At 39.0% G+C, this 22325-nt stretch overlaps 1 protein-coding gene across 1 annotated transcript in view; it reads right to left on the bottom strand.

Moving 5' to 3' along the window:
- The window catches only part of CPED1 (cadherin-like and PC-esterase domain containing 1), a 168605-nt gene that overhangs the window by 51687 nt on the left and 94593 nt on the right, over positions 1-22325 (bottom strand). The window contains exon 19 of the mRNA XM_010581312.1: positions 20408-20576. Coding sequence (XP_010579614.1) covers positions 20408-20576 — 169 coding nt within the window. The remainder of the gene's footprint in view (positions 1-20407; positions 20577-22325) is intronic.

Consider the following 22325-nt stretch of genomic DNA (forward strand, 5'->3'; position numbering starts at 1 on the left):
AGTAGCCAAATTAGGGGTAGAAAAACTGAAAGCCTGAATGGAAAATGAATCAGTATTTCTGAACTTACTTTTCACATGCATCAACTAATTTCCAAAGGAATTATTCCAGTTTTATTGTAGAACTTGCCAAGGTGACAATAGAAGTCTTTTATGCCTTCCATTGAGCCCCTATTTTGCTTTAGTCCATGTTTGTTTTAATAGAATATTTAGTTATATACAATAATTCAAATGTGAAATTTGGTGGAGTATTTCTGCAAATCCAAGTACTAAAAAATACCTATCAAATAAAAATAAATGGTCCTGTCTTAGACCTAGGGTTAATACTGCAAACACTCAAAGCAGCAAATACCTGTTAAGTTTCTTTATACTCCTAAAGACAGCCAGAGGTATAAAAAAGTTATTCAACTTGTTTCATTCCATTTTTCTGGTGTGCTCATTTCAAATGGGAATTCTGAGGTTCCCAGGCAAATTACATTATTAAGGGGAGTATCAGTCTTTCAGTCAGTGAATGAATGGTTCAGTCCTTCATGATTTTTTCTGATTTGAGGTCAGGTGTGTTATGCCCTCAGTCCTGTTCTGGAAGTTGACTTGAATGCCTGAACTACTTATGTAATGTTCTTCATACTCGAGCACTAGATTCAAAGTCTAACAAATACATTTCACCTGGTCTTCAATATAACACCCTTACCCCAGCTAGCAACAAACAAAAGTTAGAGACAGAAATATATTAGTTCCCAGAGGTTTGTATTTAAAAGACTGCTGCTAAGAAAATGGGATATTATATGTCATAAAATCATCACATAATCAAAGCAATAACAATGAATTATGGTTTTGGCTGTGATCCACCAAAGTTTCCAGATGCTTTGCAAAACGCACAAAACTACAGTCTGTACTCAGTTACAATAGCTTCAGTTACTTCAGTGGGGTTACACCAGACTGGCACAGCAATAGCTGAATGCAAGCTCAGTCCTCATTTGCAACAATAAAATATAAAAAAATATAAAACAGCTTAAAAAAATGCAAGTTTTTTTCTGATTTTGACTGATTACAGTGAACTGCTTCATAATGTCAACATAAAATATGCAATATATCTGAAAAGAAATGCATGAATATAAGTAAAATAAAGACAATAAACTGTGCCAAGCCCCTCTTGTGTTGCCATCCTCCTAAAACTTTCCCCTCTTTGACATGCAACTTCTCTGTTGGAAGTTTCAAGGCCCCATGTCTCACAGTCTGAATTTGCCTTCATGTCATTTGGAATATGTGCTAGCCATCACACATATTTCTGAAAGACTTCTGGATGTTTATCACTGCTTTTGAAAATGCATCCTAGTCATGTGCCCAAATCTCCTTGAAATCTGTGGCCAATGCTGAGTGCAGAATTGAAATCAGTACATGCAGAAGTGTATTTTTCAAAGGGACTGAAGAGGGTTCGGGTTTTGTAAGCCAAGCACCTTCTCATACCTCAGCACAAACTCTTTCCAAACTATAAAAAACGGGGCATTTTATCCTGCCCACTGCAAGTTAAGAACTGCCAATAGCGATACATAATGCAAGTTTCTCCTGGTGTGATCTACAATGCTTTGCTTGCTGTTTAGCTGATGCCTTCAACATGGACGTCTTTTACATTTTCCTCTTAAAGGTTTTTTGGTGGGTAGCATTGCCTTGTAACACCAGCTGCTTTCTGTCTGTATGTGAGAGTAGGTAATACTGGGATCTGCCTGTTTCTAAAAGCTTATGGTGCATTTTCTCTATCTTTATCAGGAGAGAGTGGGCGTGGGACAAAATGCCCATTCTTAGCACCCTCATAAACAGTGGAGAAGCCCTCCCTGGGCTCAGGTGCAAGGAGGCAGGACAGCTCCCTCTGTCCAAGTACTTTCTGCACCATCCAGCGAACTGGACAACTAATGCATCTGCCCAGCCAAGGACTCACAGACAACAGCCTTACATCCCGGCTCGCAAAGTCCTTGGTACGCAGTTCACCAACAGCCCCTAAAGTGCTCAGTGACTTGGTGCAATACTTAAGAGGGCAGTAACCAGGGGAAAAGGACTTCAGTGCAGGTGTTCACTCTATTCTGGGTTTCACCACCTAGATGACCTTACAGTCTTTTGTACTCATCTTCCAGTTCTGCTTGGGACATACCCAATTTTTTTGCAAGTTTGAAAGTTTTCCTGACATCCACTTTCCTCTTACAACTGTGGAACTGGAAGGTTTGCGAGAGTGCAACCTGTGTGTGAACTTTCCCAGTGCCTGAGCTGATGAATGTTGTACTTGCTCCGTAAGGGGAGGTGGATGACTGGGAGCATCAGCTTGTTCAGAGCAAATTGCAACCTCATTCCCTCAACCTATATACATCCTCCTAACAAGATACAGCAGAATTCTCAAAGGAAATGAGAATAGCGAGAAAGTTTAAAGGAAAAAGGAAGGAGAAAGATAGAAGAAAATTTAAGTACTATAAAACTTCAGGCAGGAGAAACGAAGTACCATGATCTTGTACTGTTATTAATTTTATTTTAGTTTTGCTCTGAACATGAGTTTTAGTTTCTCCAACCCTCTGTAGCAGTCAAAATATTACAGTGGAAGACTGAATGCACAAATGAATAGGGAGCAGCAGTGGCAGAGGTTATCACAGACAAGAAGCTTTGAATACCAGAAATAAAATACTGAAATACCAGTGTAAGTGCACCTGCCAGGGACTGAGATCTACTGCTGTAAATGTTGTTCTCGCATGGCTATTCTGTTCAGTGAATACGCTGCTTGTAGAGACAACTGTAGTACTTTCATTTGGTCACTGTAACCCATCTAGAGTATTTTCATCTCAAGGTTACTGAAACACAAATAAATTCTTGTCATATGTTCCTGCCATTTGTTTAGTGGTATACAGTATGCATACTGCAGAGACCTATCTTGTACATCCATAGGCAGGGACTCTGCTCATGACTGGCCCTGCCTACAGCTTTCATTTAGATTTGAAGTTTTCAGCCACAAGATTTGAATTTTAGCTTAAAAAACCCCCTCCTCTAAACCACTCCACACCCTTTAAAGAATGGAAAAGTCACATCCTAAGATTTTAATGCAAAGATTAAAAGACAGTCCTGCATCGTGTATCTGCACTTTTTTGATGCTCTCCTAAGATCAACTACAAATACAGAATTCTTGCTACATATTTTTTCTCAGATTCTCTTGTGGGATTTCCAGATACTCATGAAGACCTCAGTTTAGCCTCTGCTCTCATTGCACAATCAGCTAGAGGATTCCAGGTGTTGTGTTTACTCCTAGGTTAGGCTTATCAACTCATGCAGTGCAAAGAATACAAAGGTTTGGCAGAGGGAAAACTTAAAAGTATTTAATTGCAAACAAAAAGAAACAGTAAGAAGCGTAGTTGATTTGATAACAAAAATTAGTATCTTGCAGATTTCTGACAAACAGAAGGTCTGTGTTGATCAATGAACTTAGGAAAGGAAGAACATAAAATCATATTTGCCAAAATACATAATGTGCACTGTGTAATATTTTTCAGGCATTTCACTATTAAAAATAAAAAAAAAATCTTCAGTTATCACTTGATCAGGTAAAGCTTTCATTGAATATACTTTTTTGTCTTGAGTAAAACAGCTACAAAACACTTGAAAGCATTTGATTTAATACTGCTGGTAAAGTATTTTTAGGGAGAAATTTTAAAGGTACATGCAAGATAACTATAGCTAGTTTAGCACTTTGTTACTCTGTTCATACATGAGTGGAAAAGATATTCACAACCTGAGGTCTGAACAGTTACCCAGGTATGATGCTTACAAGGTAAAAGCTCAGTCATTCCAGCACAAAACATAAAAATTCAATTTTCTCTCTGTTCTTTGATTATTTGTCCTACTTACCAAGACTCTGGCCCAGCGGGAATTGAGGGCACACACATTGTAAAGCCACTAGACGTACTTTCTGAAATTACATGTCTTTGACCTGTTTTCCCCAAAAACATTTGCTTAAACTTTATTACTTTACCAGCCAATGAAGACTAGCATTTTTTTCACTGTGAAATGGACATCAATGGTGGGCCTAACAGACATTTTCCACAAACATTTGCCCAAACGAAGCGACCAAAAGTTACTGATTGACATATAGACAGAAAGAAAGACAGAAAGACAAAAAGAAAGAAAGAAGAGGATATATTCTTTTGTTGTTAGTTCCAATTATTCTAGCAGATTATTATGTTCCATCAATTTGTAAAGACTTCAGGAAATCCCAGTGTAAAACTAGTTCAGAAGAGAGGATTCAGGCCCCATATATGTATAAGCAACTCCTTGATATTTATCAACAGCTCTGTGTAATCAATGAATCTGCTTCTCTGAATTACTAATGTAATAATTCACATAAAATTGAAATAGAGCATTTATTTTTTCCTATCTAAAGAACGGGGTCATTTTTCATAAATATCAAAGCATGTCATAATGAAAAAGAGCAAAAAGAATTAGAAGACAAAAGTCATGAGCATTGACAGGCACTACAAATATGTTTCTGTTTTAGGAATATATAAGTACTGACTGTCCTGTTTTAGCACTGGACAAATGTGAACATGGATACAATTATACACATCCCAGACTTAATAAATTCTGCTTAAGACTTTGGGCCTGCAAAGATGGAGACATATGGTATTATTCAGAACAAGTTATCCCACTGACTTCAGTGGAAATGTCCACAGTGTGTGAAGTTAAGCGTGCATACCTCTTTGCAGAAAAATGCACTAAATCTTCATGTTTTCCCTCTGAAACCTCATCAAGCCATGGGGATTAGAGCTATCCTCAAGTATTTTCTGTGTCTTTTTGCTGTCACCATATTGTTGTTCAGTTTCTGCATTCTATTAGCGTTCCCTTTTGCCTAGAATTTACTTGGCAGCTCTTAGAGATTTTTGGTAACATCATAACCAATTTCCATCACATCCACCCTCTCTCACAATAAAATTCTGAAGTGTCAAACGTCTGTCTCAAAAAAAAAGCAGCAGCAACCACTAAATAAAAATTGTGCAACCTTTTTGTCAAGCATTGCATCTATTGATAACGCTATTATGGCAAACTACATAATAATTTACTTAGGAATGTTTTAATGAAAAGAAGATAAATCCTCAAGCAATTTTTTCCCTTTTTTTCATTTTCATCTGTAACTTAATACCATGAAAACCACTAGGCTGTTGGACCAGGAAAGGTATAGCACAACGGAGACAGATATCAGGAGTATTAGTAGGGTTTTTGAGTTGTGACAACATACTTCATAGAAGAAATTCATATAGCAACAGGTCATGGGAATTACCTTAACCTATCAGGTGACCAGCCAAAACCATTCAGGGTGTGGTACAGGTACGAAACACAGGTAGTGCCACTTGGGTGCATTAAGGTGTAAAATGACATTCAGCATACTAAGTAATTACACAGAACTGGCATGTATGCACAGTCCTAGTCTCCCTGGGATCAGCAGCTTGGGGTGAAGATGTCATACTGAGTCTTTGATGCAACAAGAAGTGCATATTGAGGCAATTGATCCCTGTTCCCTTTCCCTTCGGCTCTGTACCACATGGCAGTTCCTAGTAGGTTCCTTGATCTTTTTCTAAAGTGATTTCATTGCTAAAGCAGCAATAGTTGGGAACTTCCCTGCTGAAGCATTTCCTTTCATTGGCGGAACTTAGGCTAAGAGGTCTGAGTGACTGGAAGCAGTCCTAAACCCTTCTCCCAGCAGAGCATAATATAGCCAGGAAATGGCTTGTGCCTTTGTATCCCATTGAGGTCAATAAACAGAGAGCTGACTAAGGAGTAGGGCCCACCTTAAGATACCAGGATAGCCACTTCTTTAAAATTTTAACTCCTTTTGGGGTTCTTGTAAGATTTTTTTTTCTGTTATACTTGCCATTCACACTGAAAACATAGTCACATAGGAAATGTGTGAAGGAAGAAGAAAATAATGGGACAAAACTGAATAGAAAAGAAATCCCGAAAACATGAGTGATGGTTCCATAGGAAAGCACAGGCACTACTTGTGTTCCAACCTATCACTGGTAAGAACTGCGGGATGTTGCAGCTGTCTCCAAGTATTTTATAAATCAGGGCATCCTGCAAGACATAGGAGGGGTAGGCATAAATAAAACAGATAATTCTAATGAAAAATAAGCCAGTTTCTCACACCCGGAACAGGGATACGCTGAAGGGTGTGATTAATTTTGAGAAATTCTCAAAGTAAAAATGCTAGCCCGAATACTGGCCACAGGTTAAGTGAATTACACAGATTCACAGACCCTTTAAGCCAAAAGGCCTAGAGAAGACAATCTATCTTCAGTGGGTACTTCAATGTGTGTAAGTGAAGGCTGTATTCTTCACTCTTTGAGAAGAAATTTCCCCCTTTTTCACAGGGTTAGACAGAGGGGGCAATGCTCATTTAGAGGCAAAGGAATAACAGAATGACAGGGTGAGACATCAGCCCACCTGTACCACATATTACTCAAATTCTTTACTGAAGCCCAGAGGACTTCTGTGTATGGTGGCTCATTGTCATGGCTGTTTCACTTTTCATGCCACGGTCAGACATTAAGCCACTCACAACTGGTCCTTCTTAAATAAACTCCAGAAGCCTTTGATCTGTTTTCTACAAGGCTTCCCAGCAGATATTGGCATCTACTTTATTTTTCAGACAACACCAATGGAATGAGATACATGAATAACTTCTGTCCTCTGAAGCAGTCTGGCTGCAAGCAGCTGAGCACATGCCACTCAATGGAAGACTCAGGATCAGCAATAGAAGTTTGTTTCCTTCCCAAAAATTTTGGGAAACTATATTTTTCAAGGTGAGAACCACTGCCAGTCTGGTCAACACATGAAGGCTAACAGTTTCAGACTGAAGTTCCCAGCTGTGGTTGACACTAATGTTGAATACTTTTAACCAGATTAAGGTGCAAGGCAGCTTCAGTATGATGCTTACAGTGGAATTTTATTCCAAAGTACAGGCATCAGCTTCAACACAGAGAGTATCTGAGTTTCCAGTATCAGCCGCAAAAAAAATCACTAAAAAGCTTGAAAAAAAAAAGTCTCAATTTCTAAAATTAATTGCCCCAGCACTGAATACTGTTCTACCTTGTCCCCACTAGCATATTGCTCTCTCTCTCATACAGAGTTATGCATGTAAATGAAAGGAGTCTGAGATGTACAGAGACTCCACCTGGAAAATATGCTTGATTCAACACAATAAAATGAGAAACAGAACTATATTTAATCGTAACTATATCAACAAATATCACATAAATAAATAAATGTACCAAAAGTATTGCAAAGTAGACCACAATAATTCTTTATAAAGACACTCATACTGCAAAACCTAAGGATCCAGACATAGCACTAGTGAAACGGATTTGTGTTCTTTGAAATGCAGTGAAATATGCCCCAACCAATGTTTTTCAGCAACTGAAAATGTTGATGGTGTCCTTAGCAAAAGGACAAGGATTCATTCCAAAGGTGATAGTATATGCAAAAGGAGGTAAATGACCTTTAGACTCCACTTAAAGTTCAAGCTCATTTTCTTCCAGTAACTAGTCAGACCCCTGGGACACCCTTACTAAGGTACTTGTGTATTCCATTCTGTTTTCTGCAATGAATCCCACCTTTTCTCTACAAATTTAGTTTTATCCAGTCACCATTTTTATTGCAACACCCTGTGACTAATTTATGCAAAGCATTATAAATGTTTATATTTATTTCAATTTGACTAACTAAAAAACAGATTCACTGGATAAGCTTTTCATTGATAATCTTTAAGTTCACAAGCACCTGTAATGGCTGGAGGTTCTTACCCTAAAGGGAACAAGGCTGGCCTTGATTCTGACCTGACTGCGACTACTCTGATGTGACTGATTTAAATTAAGTGCTTCCTTGTTTATATCTACACACTGTAGCCCTGAGCGAAATCAGAAACATCATTCATCAGTCGTTGCATGCTCTTCTATATGTTGCATTATGTTCTGTAAACAACTAGCTTGACAACATTTATCACACAGGTAGCACATTTTATTTGTGCAGCTAAACAAAGTAAGTTGAAAGCACACACAAAAAGTATTAAATGGCCTGAATTCCAGATGGTTCACTTGCTCCATAAAGTAACAGTATCTGCTGAGATGACCGTGGTACTGTAGTTCTTTCTCCTCACCAAATACATGCAGTAGGAAGTTTTCCTCTGCTCTTTTGTCATCTTCTTTACTGCTCTCTTATTTCATGACCTCTGAGTTAATCCTTCTATTCTTCCTATTAGCAAGTTTAAGCAGGCAAACTTCAAACAGACTAGCAATGGGTCACAAGGTTTAATGGGCATGTAGATAATCATCTAAATTACATTTCTGGAGCTGATGGGCCAGACAGGCTTAGAGAGTAACTTTACCAGCTTTCACTGTTAATCAGCAAGGATTGTGTGTCTCAGTACGTATCTGCCTTTGCCTGCCTCCCCAAGGGGCTGGGTCATACTGACTGATTAGCAAAGGCAGCTGCATTAGCGTTCTTCTCCCACAAAGTGTGTCATGGAGGCCCAAATGACTTGAAAGGCAAATGTGACCAGAGCTCAAACACCAAGCACTCTCTTCTCATCACTGTGGAATTGCTGGCCGTCCTCTTGCAGATTATGATACTCGGCACAACAGTTGTTGCCAATTTTCATGATCTGTTAACACTTAGGAAGTCTTATGCTGAAGGCTCTTCTTTCACATCTATTGTGGTATCATCAAGGGGGAAAATTCAACAGGCTATTTCACATTTTCTGATGAATTTGAGAACAGTGTACGAGGTAAAACTGAAAAGAATACAGTAATGGAACTATCAATAGTGAATGCCCTGGATTTCAGCTTTGAAACACAAACATAGGGGGCTAGGTAAAGAGAATAACAGTTCTCTGTAGGATACAGACAATTTTACAGCTACAGAAATAGCAATGGATAGGTATTGTGAACCAGATTTTCTCAGTGAAGGTACTTACAAAGCAAAGTGTATAAAATCTGAATCTTTTTTTGTTTTGTATTGGTGGTTGTGTTTTATATCTACCTTGATTCCAAAAGGAACAGGAGCAGTGGAGTATTGGCTTCCTGTTGTCCTTTAGGTGTTGGGTTCATCTTGCACAGTAAATACTTCTCAATGATTCATTTTACTGCTCTTTATCAAGTTGTTAAATAAACACAAAATCAGACCAATTAAACTATCATTAGCCATGCAATAAGCTTTCACTGTCTTACTTAGGTGCAACATAGGCCAATACCAGCATTCTTTAAAACAGTAAAAACTGTTTCACATATTTGTAACTCTATACAGAAAAGAACCTGACTAACCAGCTAAGAAGTTAAACAACTTTCTATTTTGGATCTCAGTTAAAAACATTCTACAAGAAGAAACTACTGAGGAACAAAGTAAAATAATCAAGAACACTGATTTCCTAATTTGCCTCTCTTGAACTTTGAAAAGGAAGTTGGGTTCTGACTTTCCACAAGTTTTCATAAATGAAACTATGAAACATCAATGGCTTTGTGACTTAGGTACAACTACTTCTGATTGATGTTACAGAGAGACATGAATTAGGCTAAATAGTTCTATAATTTTCCTATCCACGAAGCACACCATTTCTCAAGCTTCTAAACAAGGGTGACCAAATTTTCCACTTTATCTGGTACAGACGCAGAATACAAGGACTGCTCCATATTGTTATAAAACCTTCAGGTCTCAGTTTTGTTTCAAGTACTCACTAAGATGTGGGCTTATCCCATTTCCCGACTTTTGTGTGGCAGCCTAAGTTACCCACTCTTGGTGCCACAGCATCCTTGGCTCTTCCAATGAAAATAAAAATGGTCAAACCTCTATGCCAGATCATGAAATCCACAGCAGAATTTCAGTCATGTCACATCCCCTTTACCAACCTAATGCACAGGGAAAATGATCTGAATTTCAAATATGCATTGTGAGCATATAGCCAGAAGAGGTGGTAGCCTTTACACAGTGCAGCAATAAATCACTTCAATCTCCATTGTTCTGTTGTACCATATGGCTGACTTGCAGAACTACCCTTTTTGCTTTTATTTTACCAAATCAGAATTATAACATTATCATTAAAAAACTGAACAAATTACTATGAAGAGTTATGGAGTCATTACTATGACTCATTAGTCTTCCCCTTATATCATCTTCATAACAACCTGTACCCTCTACTTCACATTACGGCTTTCTAATGGCAAAATGTAACCAATAATTTCCGCTAGCATCAAAAGCTGAGATGATCAAAGCACAGCTATTATTTCTGGAGATGTGATAGTAGGCATACTTTCTTTCCTGCAGACTCTTTTTTTGACCCCACAAGGCAGCAAAATAAGTTTAGTTAGGTCTGATCCAAAGTACATTGAAGCCAATGGGAGTGTTTTCCGTGTTCAAGGGGCTTGGATTAAGGATATTTTTCTCTTCTTTTACTATTATACACATCACAGAAACGGGTACAGAAGCTGTTACTAGATCCAAATGACAGTCTGCTTGGAGAGTCTCAGAACTGGAAGAGCTGAGGCATACTTGCACAACTGTGCATGAAGCAACATGCAACTTTTCTGTGCCTCAACTTGGCTCTAGACGGTTTTACCATGCACCTCTCATGATATGTCTATTATCATGACAGAAGGTCTTGCAGACAGAATAAGCTCAGGTACCAGAAACCATGCCACCACATTAACATGGAGCTGGACTGGCCTGGGTGCCATGCAGCAGTGGCACCTTGTTTGTTCCCTCTACTTGCATCAGCTTACTCACAGCCAACACATGTAGCTCCACAGCACTCTACTGTCACGTCTGCAATTTAACAAATGCCACCATTCACAAAAAAATGTAACTGAGGCACCACTGAGCCCTGCTGTGTCACACAAAGCTACTGAAATTTAACCTTACAAAATAACTTTTGCTCCAGTACAAACTGCAATGACCATTTATAAAAAAAAAAACCCCACAAAAACCCCAAAACCCAGATGCATGCACAACATACATTTTGCAAATACTTTGCCCATATGCATGCACTGATTTGTCTGCAACTTATAAACTGGCAGTCTGATCATGGTTATAACACTTTGTGTGCTGTCATACAGTGCAATTTAGTTCTAATTAATGAACTTTCTCTCCATGAATTAGAATTCATATTTGTATTGATAGAATGCAAACACTGACACAGCTATTTACCCAAAACATAAGCTAAATATTTCAGTAAGGCTTCAGAAACTTTGGATGACCTTTTCCTCCTCCCCACCCCCTTCTATTATTGTACTTTTAAACATGTCATTGCACTTCCTGGAGCTCATGAAGGACAACTCGTACTTTGCAGTTCTTATACTTACACAGCTCATCCAAAGACCTGTAAGGCTTTACACTTTACTGGGGAGTTAATTCTTATATCCTGATATTGCAGTTAGAAATGGAAGCATGGAAAAATTATGGGCTACACTCTGACTCCCTAATTTAGCACAGTTAATGTAGGCAATGCAAAGCCTGAAAGCAAAAGCTTGGCCCACCATGGTGATTGAGATGGCTAAGCTAGGTTCCCTGCGAATCAAGGAAAACCAACAGCTGTTAGAGGGTAACTTAGAGTCCCCAAGTACATCATCTCTTCCTCTCCAGAGATCTCAGGTGCCTTGCCGAGGTGATATCATTAGCACAGTACACAGGGTACCTCTCAAGAGCAGCCGGCTCAGGGCCGCATGCCAGGAGTTGCCTCTACCTGCCCAGTGTCTGGCTCCAGCGGTGCCCTCCTGTAGGCAGGGGCTGCCAGAAGGAAGCAACTTTTCTGTGGTTAGTTAGGCTGGGGCAGGATCCCCCCAGGCACTCAGCCTCTAGGCTGGCCTCAGGCTGAGGCGGTTCAAGCATGTGGCTCCCTCTTTTCCCTAAAGGGCTCTAACCATCAGTCCATCAAGCTGTACCTCTCCTGCCCAAGCTGGGCTACAGTGTAGAAATGCATGGAGGAAATCATTGTGGAGGGCAGGGAGAGGAAACAAGAATAAGCACAAAAAAGTCTGTGCTACCTGGAGTCTTCTGCAGAAGTTACGGCTACCAGTTCTTTAGCAAAATGGAATTGATTCCAGTGGTGTTACTGGGCCTGTTTTATATTGAAATCATCCAAAATAAGAGCAAAAAAGGATCATAAGCAAAAATCTATTCTAAATATGTGGGATGATTGCCTGATAACTAGAGCAAACAAAACCCCCATAGGTAACAAGAATTATATAAAAACAGCTTTTCTGATAAGCTTTTCCAGAGAACAGTGTTCTCTCAGGAGCTGAATTGCCTACCCAGCGTTTACTGTGGTCTGTCTCCTTTCACAGCCACCCACAATGGTTTACTGCTATTATTTAAAAAGACATTTCAGTCCTGTGGTTAAAGGCAAGGAATCAGAAAAACTGGGTCTAGTCCAGTCTGTACTAGCAGTCTTTGATGGGCTCAGAGATAGCACTGTATCTACAGGATCTGCATTCGCAGCACTGTATCTGTCTCAGCATCTCCCCATCCTGCAGGACCCTACGGAGCAGGTATTAAGAGGCATCTGTCAGGCTGAAATGTCCAATCATGTACCCCACCAGCACTGGTGAGATCTTGTTCACCAGTTGCAATCATACGGGTCGTAATTTAACATTTTTAGTCATGCAATTATGAGTTTCTGCTTGGCTAGTTCCCAGGCAGATCTTCATCTTCTGTATCTTTAACGTGTCATGCTCACCCATGGGACGACATCAGTAATTGTATGAAGGGGGAGAACATCATCAACAAACGAATGGAATTGCTCTGTCAGGTTGTTGAGGTTTATCTTTTATGGTTTTGTTCCTCACATAATGATATACTAATGACATTTTTCTATGGCAGCATAATAGCAAAATAACCTAACTGAGTGTCTAGGATGGTGGGATGTTCCTAGTAAGACTGTGCTAAATGCAAACACGCAGATGAGGGAAAGGAAGGGGAGGAGATACTACATTTTCCATTGCTGAGGTAGGAGGTGCTATAAACAACACTAACTGGTGTCAATAAATTCAGTGGTAATGAAGAGTGATATCACTCCTGATTTAAGAAGTCCTTAACTGCAAGAGTGCTGCCCGAGGAAAGGGAGCATAGGAAAAAGGAAGGCTGAAAGCTGCCTAAAAAATTCTGTCTCTTTACGGGCTAATTATTATAGCAACCTAATACTTCCTCTGGCTAATGATCATAAACAAAATTAGTTCATTGGTGTCATCTCAGTCATTATTGGCTTAAAATTGTTGAATCACTGAATCAGCATTCACATGGATTGTCTCAAAGCGCTGGTGGCAAGTTATCTGTCAGTGATCTCTGTAACACACCATTTCCAGTGTACAATGCATCATAATAATGACAAATGTAGCTGCTGCATGGAAACATCCGCTCTTTTCAGTCTCTGCCTGATAATTCCGGAGATGCTTCCTGGAGGGTATCTGGTATTAATCTTGCATCACATGTTAAACAGGAAACTTAGCTATATAGAGAAGACTAAGCATAACTAATATAAAATCAGGTGTGTAAGTAAAATGCAGTAAACTGGAAGACTATATGCTATTCTCCAGGCAGCTGGACCAAAGATGGACTTGAGCCTCAAAGTTTGGGCTCTGCAATGTGGCATCCCCAAAATGCTGGAGAGTATGATGATGGTCCTAGTAAGGCACAGCCTACTGGAGATACAGGATAAAACTGTAAAGCAAATTTTTATTCCATGCTTAGGGAAAGAAACGCCTAAGTAGAAGCACAGCCAAACTCATTCGTTTGCTCGTTCTTTCCACCTCATGCCCTAGTTGTGCCCATTTTCTCTCTATGGCCTGTTCAGAGCCCAGAAGATGTCTGACAGTGAACAGTGATTATGAGAACCCATATGATAGTGCAGACTACGTATGAAGTCAACCGTGTAGGTGAAAAAAGTGAGTGTTTGATTTCTAGAGAAAACCCAGAATGTTACATTAATTCCCCCACAGGACAGATCTATGCTCTGCTGAGCTTTTGAGACCTTTCCTTAAAGCAGCAGATACTGGCTGACCAAGATACTGGCCTAACAGCCACATCTCTGATACTGAGAGCCAAAAAGAGTTCAGCACAGAACAGCACAAAAGTAAAGAAGATCCATCACAATGGTTAATTGTTCCTCTGACTCATCTACAAAGCAATGCTTTAAATCATCACAAAAGTCTTTGTTATAATTAAGAAAACATGGCAAGCCTTCTCTCACCAATGGTATAGATGTTGACAAAGCCAGAATATGCTGACTCTACAAAACATTTTGTTCTGACATACACACAGAAATTAACCCTCTACTTGCAAATTAGCTCAGCGTATTTATTATTTACACCTCTACCTTCTGTATCTTCACAAATATACTTTTTAGAAGCACCAAGTTGTGTTATTAGATTTAGGTGCCTGTTCACTTTATACTTACAGTGAATGGTGATTAAAGGTCCCTTGATCTTTAAATACTTTAAAATCCCTTCAAATAGTTTTTATGTTTTCCTGAGCTGTTGTTTGACCATGAATATTTAGGAAAATTACTAACAATTTCAGCAGTTTTATGCAAGTGAACTGATTCACTAACATTACCTGGCATATATAATGGAAGAGAATTTAGCCATATGTTTCTGTCAGGACAGGTACTCCATTACGGCAATTTGGAATTGCTCCCCTGAAATTAATTGAACCATGTTGACATACAGCAGTTCAAGATATAAACCCTCACCTTTCTTTCTACAGCAGTCTCTCTGTAGTAGCTCTCCAATCATTTTGTGGCTTTCATCTGAAATGCCTCCAATTTAACAATGTATTCAGTTTGCTACCTATTTGCTCCTCAAGGTTATGTGAAGACTGCTTTGTCTTTCTCAGGGAGTGGGTTGCAGGCACATAAAACCCCAAACAATTTACGCTTTATTTAATAGATTAATAGCAATGCAAATGTACTTCTAGTGTTTTGTGTGTTTTCACCAATAAATCATTTCTACACTTGCTGAACATGAAGCTCCTGCTCATTTAAAACCAGGTCTCTGTTTTTTTCTACACAGCTGTAACTATTCACTCGCAAGAGCTTTAAACCCAATCTCGATGTGAATTTCTTTCATGAAGAAAGTAAAAGCTGCCTTAAGCAGCATCCATTACCACTCTTCTGTGCTCAGCTGCTTATTCCTGTTCCTGCACCTACCCCTTCCCTTGTGTTCACATAGAGAGACTGGGAACCTTATCCTAGAAACTAGTCCATTTAAAAAAAAGAGTTCTCCCATCTGGTTCATGAGTAGCTGCAGGCAGGGAAAAGGATGCTTAAGTTGGCATTGCTCCTGGAAAAAATGGCTGTCATACTATGCTCTCACCAGTGTTTCTGAAGAAAATTTAGAGTATAGGTTTGAGTATTTCAGATCTAATAATGAGTGGGCTTTTTGCTTGTCCCAACCAGGCCCTCCTGGAAAACAGAGTTAGCATTCTGGACTGCACAATAGCTAAAATCTCTAATTTAACAGTTATGCCAATATAAATTTTGAATTTTAATCTATTTTAATCAAATAACCCTCTTTGAATCAAAACACTGTCTTTTGAAGAAAGCATATGCTTTTATTCTTTTTTCCATAATCAGAAAGCTTTAAAAAAACAGAAAGAGAAAAAAAAATGGACTCAAACTATTATGTTTTTTAGTTTTGGGCATTTTTTGTTGTCTTCTGAAAAATTCAAAGCCACTGAAAAAAATTCTCACCAGCTCTAGATCTGAGAAGACTAAAGAATGCGATGCATGATTGCTCCTATAATTGATATTCTTTTATTCTCTGAAAGGGAAGTAAGCTAACTTTGCAAATAAGATAGATACAGTCTGGTTGCTGATATAATTAGGCTGTACATTCAGTTCCAGAAGTGCACTTTCTGTGTGTTTTCAAGCAAGACACTCAAACCCAGAACTGCAAAGAAGGTTAGCTGCTACTACAACAAGCACTGCAAAACCTAAGAGTCTGCACATGGCATCTGCAATGTCCTAAGGACAGAAGAGACGGGTGGTTTGTAATGGGGGTCACACTGACTCTAACAGAGCTAACGAGAAATACAGAAGGCACTAATGTGCTTCAAGCCTGTCCTACTACAGGACAAGTTCTTTGTTTCCCTCCTAAGCTTTTTTTCTTTCTTTCTATTTTATGGACATTATTTAATATTTGCAAGGTTCTTCAAAATCTTTGCATGAAAGCAGTAGGCAAAGAATTAATTCATGTTTCTATAACTGACAGTTTTTACTTGTACTGTCTGGTATGAAAGGCATTGTAACTGTAATAGCACACAGTTTAAAATGAAGTAAAAGCATTTTATTTTCCATGGGAAATTTATAACTTGAGCTGAAAAAAATACAAGTATTGTCATATCTTGCATAACAAAAAAATGTAATTACTTTGATTTTTTTAAAAGGTTTCTTCCTTTCTAAAGGGTTTTCTCATCTCTACCCCTCAAAGACTACAGTAAAGTTAAATATAGTTATTATATTAGGCCTAGGTCTTAATTGCTTTTTCATCAATGGAAGTTTAGTAGACAGAAAGAGAAATCAACATCTTGTTGCTGGCACCTTGTTGCCAGCTGCATTGCAGCCATTTGGTGTCACACTGTCAGCAATGCTATACCAGTATCTCATTATCAGCTCTGTTGGATTTCTTATGCTATCTGGACTCTAGGAAATGAATATGATAAAAGGTTTTATAAAAAGACAAGAGAAAATAGTACTTAAGAATAAGGTGTTCTATAAAAATGAGGAAAGGTTTTAAAGCTGTTCTCCTGTAAGTCCATCCTCTCAGACCTGAGAAAGCTGTAGAACAGCCAGAGCAACAGCCCATTGCATTGCACTGATTCTGGAAAGTACTTTTTCATGTTTTGTGCAAATGCACAGACAAAGAGAATGATACACACTGTGGCTATAAAATATAATATTAGCTATGCCTTACTCACAATGCAAAAGCAAACCCAAATAAATAACTGTGTATTACTAAAATAATAAATAAATAAAAATAACCAAACAAACCCCCCCAAACTTGTGGCAGCAGGACACTATAGGTACAAAAGTTCACGGTGTCAAACAAGGTTCCCTAAGCACATCACCAGTTACTTTCCATGACTGTGACTACTCAGAGATTAACAATCAAAGAGGTAGCATCCACACATTTCAAGTGAGGCATAGATAAATCTATTTGCATTTTAAGGATAATGGGCAGTGCAAGAATGAATAAAATATTTTGTCCTTTATGACAGTGTGTACATAGTCTGGGATCTTTCACTTGAGGGTAATGCTGATACCCCCTGTCTCAAAAGCTCACTGAGTTTTGCTGCTTGCTTTGTATTCTGCCTATCTTGGTATCACAGCTTCACAGGTGATAATGAAATGGCACAACTTCACTCAAGTACACTTAATTTGAATATTGTCGACAGTTGCACAAAAGTAAGTTAAAGCACAAACCAATAACCTCTCCATTTGCAGTCCAAGCAATACTGTCAGAATGCAGAACACACAATGAAAGGCAACCAAAGCTGCTGAAGGTGCTGTGGTGATGCCACAGTTTATCCCCTACTAATTTGGTTTTAATGAGGATATTATAGCTGCTATCAAAAAGTAGAAAGGACAATATTTTTTTCCCCTTTTAGGGGCTGCAAGGCTTGGAACCACACACTTCTTAACTCAATAGCCTTGAAATTAATCCAGGATTATTCAACAGCATGAGAATTGTTAGAAGACTGGAAACAACATCCCGCACTCTGTCTTTCTATTGTAACCTTCCTTATAGTATCATCTTGCAGTGAAACCCGAATATCCTCATGGGATTAAACATAAAAGAAAGTCAGGAAAAAAAGTTGCTGGATTAGAATTTTAACTGAAGCCTTCTGTGAGAAAGACCACACCACTGTCAGTGACCTTTCTCTCCCCATGTGTGATCCCAGTTGTGCCTAGTCAAGTGTCCAAAGGAGACTCCATCAGTTCACGCTGTATTTATCCTTTTGCTCCTAAAACAGGTGTCTTGTTACTAAGAGAACAAGCATTCATGCCATTGATCAGGGTGTATTAACCCACTCTGCAAGAGCGCATAATGTTCTCTGGTATGAAAAGCAGAATGTAATGATGCTATTTAAGACCTGAGTTTTGTATTGATAAAAAACATCACTCTAAGCAAAAGGCAATAAATTCTGTTCTAGCAAATAAGGAAAAGGGAAAAAAATGCAGGCTTTTGAGTGTTTTAGAATGCCATTTCTATCTCCAGCTCCAAACTGTTTTTTAAATGCACTCTCTGGTAAGTTTGCCTTTAACATATTTTTTTAAAATGTTGTTTTAGAATCTCACACTGTATCTTCACAGCCCTCATTAGACACCACAAGAATGCTTTTCATCTCATTTTTATTCTGAACTCCTGAAGTCCTCCCTAGCTCTGAACAATTATATTAATTAGAGAGCAGTTATTCACAGATGAGCAGAAAACCAAGCTCAATCAAAAGAAACTTCTAAAACACTTTTCATTTTTATCATTCTAGATCTCTTTGCCTTCACAGTGCTTCAAAGATTCATACTCAGTCTCATAAATGCTATCATTAAACATTAACAGTGTAAACTCTAGTGTGGGAGGATGTGTATGAGGTTGAATTCCTGTTCCTACACCCAGATACGTGCCCCAAATTGGGCAACTAGAGGAGCTTTCCTCACATCTTTCCAGCCATTGTGTTCTCCTAGTAATGTAACTCCAGCTCAACCTATTGTTGCTCTCCTTTTCATACTAATTCACATCTAAGGTGTCAGGCAAATCACTGTACAACTGAACTGAAATCTTAGGTATTATATGTGTTTATTCATATTTGTTTTACTTGTAGCAACTACTAGATCTAGTGCTGAGCCAGTACAAAGAGCAAGAAGATGGTCCTTGACCTTTTGAGCTTGTAAGATAAGTGTAAAAGAAGAGACAAAGAATAGGTAAAGGGCCAGACAGCACCATAATCAGGTATTCAGATAGCAGTCAGTAGGCTATGACTACTGCATACATTTTCTCTGACAGTTCTGATTTGCAGATTGAGATAATTATTGTCAACATACAATTTGCTATCAACATTTATAATCTCTTCAGTTCCTGTTTTAAGCCCCAGTGCTCATTTTTCCACAAGAAAAAAAACATCCCTCTTGATCTGTCCCATCACATAAAATGGCCTGACTTCTCCCACCCTCTTCTGCAGTATATAGAAAGAAACCGGAAAAGGGAAACAGGTTTTGTGAAAAGGATATTTTGATATATAAAGATCTGCATAAAGAAGAGAAATAAAGATAGGATTAGACATTTGACATGAACATGGATGACAGTTTCAACACTATGGTTTTGAAAATCCTGCTTTCTGGTTGTAGAATTGTGATGAAATATATTCCTCCTGGATGCTCTAATATTTAGAATGAACCTACCAAACCTTTTAATCTGCCTAAAATCCCACAGACAAAAGCACTGCCCTTGATTATGATTTACCATGTCACCTCCCTCTTTGAATCGACTGGCTTATCTTTGCCCACCATATCAAGCACCAATGTTTAGCCCTCTAACTTTGGAATCCAAACAGTTCTGCTTCAGCCTGTGTCCCAGGTTTTCTATCTTACGATGATTATTGCCACAGTTTCACTAACTGAAAGCTTTACTGTTCCTTTCTTTCATTATCTTTCTTCCAATTTTGTGTCTAATTCAGTCCAAGCTCCCCTTCCCCAGCCCCTTTTTAGCCCTGTCAGACAGACTCTTACCTTCTTTTCCTTCAAGAGACCCACTGCTTCCTAAGGATTGTTATTTGTTAGGAGTAATTTATTTGCATTCCCAAACTTATATTTGGATAAATATGATGTAAGTGACAATCACCCCTTTCCTTGGAATCATCAGTGGGTTTTTTCCATTGTGTTTGTTGGTCTTCTAGAATAAACACTTTTCATTCATAAATTATCTAGCAGCGTTTGTCTCGAACACTGATAAACAGACCGTCACCATAAATAGCTTTCCTGGTAAAAGGATTTTCATGCATGAAAACTGCAGTCTGTCCACTGCGTGATACAGAGGGACTGTCTTCTCACAAGCAAACAACAGCTCTCTGATGGGTAAAGTTTTGGCTGACCAAAGTAAGGATTAATTAACCTGGAGCTCTCAAATACATGATAACTGTAACACGTACTTACGCTAGACTTACTTTTTATATCCAAAACATTGTGCAATGCTGTATTTCATACAATTATAGCATTTAGAACTCAGACTCTAACCTCACCAAAACTGACTCTACACCAGCTTTGGCCCATGTATCCTAATTTATAGCACTGGATGAACAAAAAACAGTTAAATTCACTATTAATTTGTATAGCAAAAGAATATAGAGACAATACCTGCACAAACCCACATATCATATAGTCATCAAACAAAGGCAGACTAGGGCGGTCCTCTCGATAAATTGTGATTTTGTAGCTGCTCACAAGCTGAGGGCTGGGCTGTGAATCATCTGTTACGAGAATGATTACTTTGTTCAATCCAAGGCCAAGGGGGTAGTTAGCAATGCTGCAAGGCAAAACAGGAAAGCAGGGGAATAAATGCGAAAGCAACAAAGACTTATGCTGCTTTATCTATGGCAGCTAAACCTTACTCGCTCCTTGAGGCTTCTAACATTTTCTTTCTCTTACAAAATATATATGATTTTAAATAAAAAACAGGGTAAAATAAGATTTACAATTCTTTCAGGAAGACAAAATACTGAATAGTGAAACTTAGTGAAAACTGCTTCAGTGGCAGTGGCAAAGATTCTGAAATGAAATCTGTGAATGAAGCCACTAGGGACAATAATTCCTGGCAGGTCCAAGTTCACGGAGAAGTCAGCAGGGAGACAAACAAGATCAGAGCTGTCAGCTAGCTGCTGAAATCATCCACTAGCCAAATGTGATGGAGTCCCAGACAAAGTGCTCAGAGTGACAGATGAGCAAAGCCGGACTGTGCTCTTCTTCCCTTGGCTGGGAAATGAGAAATGTTGAAAGACACACAACCTGCACATCCAGGGCTTTTTCTTTTCAGTGTAAAGGACATATTGCTATTCTTTTTTTCTTTTACAAGGAAGAAATCTCTTAAGTTTTTTGCATGTATCCATGTTGACTGCCAAGGTGCTTAACATTAAAACATTAAAAAGTTGGGTGGAAGAATTTTATGGGAGCTTCTTTTGAAATGATAAATCAAGACTAATTTCTTATTGAAAATATAGGAAGCATATTAGCCATTAGATCAGTAACAACTGTACAGACTGTCTGGTTATTAGCAGACATTCTAGGTCAGAGCATCTGCTTCACAGTCAGTCAAAAGATGGTGTGTTTCATAGGCGCTTCATGCCATGAAGAAAAGCTAGCTCTGTAATGGTTGAGGATCCTTCCTCCCAAGCAAATCATTGTCCCTGCTCTCCCTTTTATCCACTCACTAATGGCCAGTATGTAAATAGTCCGGTTCTCTGGTTCTGAGGTACGTGACCCAGATAAATAAACACTTTTTGTCCCTCCCAACATCCAAAACCAGGTCATACCCAAAATGCCTATTGGGATTGTCCCTGGCACATGCTGCTGTCTGTGAGAGAGCTGGTTGGGAAAGCCAAAACTGTGCCAGGGATCATAGTAGTAATCAAACATCATGAATGATTGTGGGTCAATGCTCAAACCTGATGTTTAGTGATGACTTTGCTCTCTCCCTTATCCTCCAGCTTTATGCTTCTCTGTAAGATCAGATAAGCTGGGACTTTTGCTGATAACAAGACAACCCACTTAGTGGATGAGGGAAAGGCTGTAGATGTTGTCTACCTAGGCTTTAGTAAAGCCTTTGACACCATTTCCCACAGCATTCTTCTGGAGAAACTAGCTGCTTATGACTTGGATGGGCATGTGCTTTGCTGGGTAAAAAAATGGCTGGATGGCCAGGCCCAAAGAGTGTTGGTGAATGGAGTTAAATCCATTTGGCAGCCAGTCACAAGTGGTGTTCCCCAGGGCTCAGTATTGGGGTCAGTTTTGTTTAAGCTCTTTATCAATGATCTGGATGAGGGGATCAAGCAGGAATGTTGATCTGCTTGAGGGTAGGCTCTACAGAGGGATCTGGACAGGCTAGATTGATGGGCTGAGGCCAACTGTATGAGGTTCAACAAGGCTCAGCGCTGGGTCCTGCAACTTGGGTCACAACAACCCCATGCAACGCTACAGGCTTGGGGAAGAGTGGCTGGAAAGCTGCCCGGCAGAAAAGGACCTGGGGGTGTTGGTTGACAGCCGGCTGAATATGAGCCAG

This window comes from Haliaeetus leucocephalus, unplaced genomic scaffold, assembly GCF_000737465.1.
Source record: "Haliaeetus leucocephalus isolate CR32 unplaced genomic scaffold, Haliaeetus_leucocephalus-4.0 Scaffold763, whole genome shotgun sequence".
In the NCBI taxonomy this organism is placed as follows: Eukaryota; Metazoa; Chordata; class Aves; order Accipitriformes; family Accipitridae; genus Haliaeetus; species Haliaeetus leucocephalus.